Source organism: Loxodonta africana, chromosome 6 (genome assembly GCF_030014295.1).
Source record: "Loxodonta africana isolate mLoxAfr1 chromosome 6, mLoxAfr1.hap2, whole genome shotgun sequence".
NCBI lineage: Eukaryota > Metazoa > Chordata > Mammalia > Proboscidea > Elephantidae > Loxodonta > Loxodonta africana.
The window spans coordinates 71,644,347-71,648,627 of record NC_087347.1 but is presented as its reverse complement, the minus strand read 5'-3'; the positions used below and the strand labels follow the sequence as shown (position 1 = coordinate 71,648,627).

Below are 4,281 nucleotides of genomic sequence, written 5' to 3'. Positions count from 1 at the left end.
ATTCATTATTTTTCCTTTATATGAATGAGCAAAAGTTCTGTAAGTTACATGTGCCAAACCAAACCAAACCCAACCCATTGCCATGAAGTCAATTCTGACTCATAGCGAGCCTAGAGGACAGAGTAGAACTGTCCCATAGGGTTTCCAAAGAGCGCCTGGTGGATTTGAACTGCTGGCCTTTTGGTTAGCAGCTGTAGCACTTAACTACTACACCACAAGGGCTGGACAGTATATAAAAGAATTCCCATAAGAAACTACCTCAAGATCTTTTTCCTCAGGGAGGCAATTGGTGTATCATCCCCTGAACTGTACAGCATCTGCTCAAGTATATGTTCTTCCTTGTGGTGAACCAAATTTAGATAAGTACAAATCACAGCAAAAATTAAAGTTTTCATCTTTAATGAAATGACTTTGGAAATACGTACATTTCCACGACACCAACACTAGTTTTCGGAGTCACAGTAAGATACACAGAATTATATCCATAATTAATACGAATGCCAACATTTTTAGCAGTAATTCTTGTTACATGGCAAACAAAATCAAGAAAGCAACCATCAAACAAAAGAGACCCATAGCTTCAGACAAGGCAAATCCGAGGATAGCATATGAGAACAGCTGCTGCTTCAGTGAAGGGTTTCTAAAAGAGACACAACACATGATTGTTACTTTTGAGTTTCAACATGTTTGATAAATGTTGAAGAACCGCATTACCAGTGTGTAAAATGTTTGTAAGCTGTAAAGTCTGTTGGAGGAGTATTTGCTTAGATCACTTTTGCTTCTGCTTTTGACACTTTTCCCCAATCCCAAACATATGGGAAAAGGTAGGGAGGTGTCTCTCTGTGTCAGTGTAAATGGTTAGTTCTCATCCATTTTGAGGGGTTCTGACAATTCTTCTTAACATTGTTATTATCCCTCTGAAAGTATGTTCTATACCTTTTAAGATCTGATAGTTTAGAAATTCGATATTAGAGATAATAAAATGGAAATCAATACTTTTGGAGACTGTGCTCTATTAATTATAAAGAGTGCAGACACTGAAGTCAGACTGAGTTAAAATGTATTTTCTGACACTTACTAGCCAAGACCTTGGGCAAGTAGTAACATTTCTGTCTCTAGTCCTTCAGAGGTAAACTGGATTATACTGAAAAAGGGGTGTTGTAAGGGTTGACATAGTACACGAAGCCTTCAAAACATAGTGCAAAACACAGAGTAAGCACTTAATACAAAGAGCTATTATTTCAGTGACAATTACCGCTAGCTCTTCAAGCGGGTTCTTAAACTAGAGATACTAATGATTACCTGGCATAGCCAATGATGAGGCTGCCAAAGACTGTTCCAATACCAGCACCAGAACCGGCCACTCCTACTGTTGCAGCACCAGCACCAATGAATTTGGCAGCAGTATCAACGTCTCTGCGGATTGCACTGGTCTGAAACTCCCTCCGGATTAGCTTAGACACACCATTCTGGGCCCCATTAAACACTGTCGAGCCCTAGAGAAACAGGACATAAAGGCAAAGGTCAAATCAGTGACTACAGTTAGCTATTTTAATTCCTGTACTGCCAAAATGATAACTACTCTGTGTTATAGCTGAGTTTGAATAGGAGACAATGTGGCACAATAGAAAAGGCAAGGGCTTGGGGAGTGGAATAACAATGTCTATACCTTATAGGGAAACTCTGGTGGCATAGTAGTGGTTAAGTGTCATGGCTGCTAACCAAAGGTCAACAGTTCAAATCTACCAGATGTTCCTTGAAAACTCTATGGGGCAGTTCTACTCTGTCCTATAGGGTCACTATGAGTCGGAATTGACGGCAACCAGTTTGGTTTATACCTTTTAACATAAGTGAAGTGGCCAGATAGAGGCTTTTCAATAAACTGTAGCTATTATAACTTTAAATACAGTTAACAACTCAAAACTATATTCTTAAATATAAATACTGAATGTAATAGTTCTTGGCCAACTTAAGTGGGTAGGTTTTGGATACAGGAAAATTCTCATTGGCTCATGCTCTACATATTGTTTTGGATAAAAGGGTGGAAAAGGATTGCCCTCAGATCATTCATTAATGAGCTTTTTCCCCCCACTCTAAGCTAAACCGAAAGACCTAAAAACAAAACAAAACAAAAAAGCCGTAAGACCTACTTGGTAGTATTGCCTCATTTCTTATTACTGCTATTACCTCTCCTGTCCTGGCTTCTGGTCGAGATAACACTGATGCAGAAATTGGTCTGTATGCAACTCTGGATCCAGCTCGGATCTATTGATGAAAAAGAAAAAAAAAAAAGATTCTAAGTATTAAGTAAGAAATGGACAAGACTTCTGTGGCTCTTCTTGCACCATGAATTCTCAAAAAGCAAGCAGCAAAAATGAAGCAGAAAGGAGAAGTCACAGCTTTTCTGTATTTACTTTTACTTATCTTGGCTGTTTGGTCATTTTCAATACATGAAGCAATTTTAATCAAGTTTTGACGTTGCCAATGAAGTCTTAAAGCTTGCTATACAATTCATTTTTATTCCGAACAAAAATTCTAACAATTAGTTCAAAAGAGAACAATTTAAAGTATTGCTTTTAAAATTTTAATTACTGTATCGCCACAATTCAGCTCAGAAAAATAACAATAAACACCTCACATTTATTGGGGAGCTTAAGTGGACCAACAAGTGTATTAGGAGTATCACAATAAATACTTGTCATTTAAAATAGCCTGTCAGTTAATATGAGCACCGACCACTTTTGAGATATCAGTATATGCTGATTAGATCATGCCATACAAAAGCAGTTTGAGTAATTCCACATCAGTGTAAGAATAATCGATGAAATACTCTGACCATAAGGACCTATTCCAGTCCAGGTTCTCTGCCCTTGAATGTCCACTCAACTAAGGTCACAGAAAACCCCTTCAGAACCAAGTTCTGATTTTCCAAGACAAATCCCCCAGATCTTCACTTCACCTAAAGTCTCCAAAAACGGTTACGAAATAATATCCCAGAGGCAGAAAGACTGACTTTGGGCTTGCGCGCCACCTTCCTCCGCCCACACAGGGCGAGGCAAAGTCCCTCCCTCTGCAGGAGCGAGTTTGACCTACACACAGGCAGCGGAGAGCGCTGCTGCGGCGCGCTAGGCCTCAGCAGCCCCCTACATCCTCCACAGCACCCAACCTTCCCGTTGACCCCTACCCAACAGTGACCGGGGAGGGGTTGGAGGATCAAGGAGGGTTTGACCTGCACCGAGGAGGGCCTGACAGCTAGGCCCCGGCGGCTCTCCACCGCCCTGGTGCAGGGGAGGAGGGGAGTGAGATGCCCGCAGGATTAGGAGGGAAGGAAGAAAAGGTCATAGGAGTTAAGAGGCGAGCGTAAAGCGGTTCCCATGAGGACGGTATGCCCTGCCCGGAGGTTACCCCATTCCACAACGTGGACGCTCCAGGGCCAAGAGGCCCGGCCCCTGGCCTCCCCTCTCCCGAGCCCCGGCCCAGCCTGGGCTACGTACCAGAGCGGGGGTGCAGGCGAGCTTGGCGCAGGCGAACATCTTACACTCTTCCAGGCGGCGCGGCTACAGGACTTGGGTGACACACGGCGTGGGCTCCTCTCCCGCTTCCTCTCTGCGGAGGCAAAGAAGCTTGAGGTCAAGTGCCCTCAAGGGGCCTGCCCTTCCCACCTGGGACCCTCAGGCTCTCGTGCACGCCGGCAGACTCGGCCCTGCAACCAGGGAGGTGCCAGAGAATGAATGGGTTCCCACCGGGCGCTGCTCCGCCAGGACTGGGCCCGGCTCCCGCGCCCGCCGCTTACCTTTCCCAGCGGCAGCAGCAGCGGCAGAGGTCGACGGAGGGGCGCTGTGCGCGCAGGCGCGGTTCTGCTCTTATCCGCCCCGCAGCACCCGGATGGAGAAGGCGGGGAATCGGGGGCAGAAGGGAAAACGCTCAAGGTCATTTTGTAGCAACTTTATTGGTACCCCGTCGGGAAGGACATTGACAGCCACCTGATGACGCTTTGGCGGGCGGGAACTGGTAAAAAAAAAAAAAAAAAAAAAAAGGGGGCACCAAAAAGAAGAAATTGAAGACTAGCCCTAGCAGGTAGAGCTGGACAGGCTGCATCACCTTTCATCTGAGCTGTCAGGAGGCTAGTGGGCTAAATTTTGTGAGACTTGGCTTTTTAACAGTTGCTGTAATTCGCCTCGATGGCAATGGATTTATTTCCTTTTAGTAAAAGGACCCTGGTCTTTCTTCTCTGTGAAATAGGAGCGTGTTACAGTGCGTGTGTGTGGTGGATTGACATTC

The 4,281-nt window shown here is 44.7% G+C and overlaps 1 protein-coding gene across 2 annotated transcripts; it reads right to left on the bottom strand.

Moving 5' to 3' along the window:
- Positions 1-382: 382 nt before the first annotated feature.
- ATP5MC3 (ATP synthase membrane subunit c locus 3) lies at positions 383-3,899 on the bottom strand. Of its 2 annotated transcripts, XM_003406210.4 has the most exons (5): positions 3,794-3,899; positions 3,495-3,606; positions 2,188-2,265; positions 1,303-1,496; positions 383-640 (listed from the first exon to the last, which is right to left on the bottom strand). In XM_003406210.4, the coding sequence occupies exons 2-5, from the start codon at positions 3,531-3,533 to the stop codon at positions 526-528; spliced, it is 426 nt and encodes a 141-aa protein (XP_003406258.1). In that variant the 5' UTR covers positions 3,534-3,606; positions 3,794-3,899; the 3' UTR covers positions 383-525. The 2 variants fall into 2 exon arrangements, with proteins under 2 accessions (XP_003406258.1, XP_023398592.1); XM_023542824.2 differs by lacking the exon at positions 3,794-3,899 and having other exon boundaries at positions 3,495-3,773.
- Positions 3,900-4,281: the final 382 nt, after the last annotated feature.

Excerpts from the sequence above, each read along its gene's own strand:
- ATP5MC3 (XM_003406210.4), bottom strand. The coding sequence starts at position 3,533 with ATGTTCGCCTGCGCCAAGCTCGCCTGCACCCCCGCTCTG. Across the intron at positions 2,266-3,494 it reads TCGCCTGCACCCCCGCTCTG|ATCCGAGCTGGATCCAGAGT; the intron begins GTACGTAGCCCA and ends TTTCATCAATAG. Across the intron at positions 1,497-2,187 it reads CAGAAGCCAGGACAGGAGAG|GGCTCGACAGTGTTTAATGG; the intron begins GTAATAGCAGTA and ends CTGTTTCTCTAG.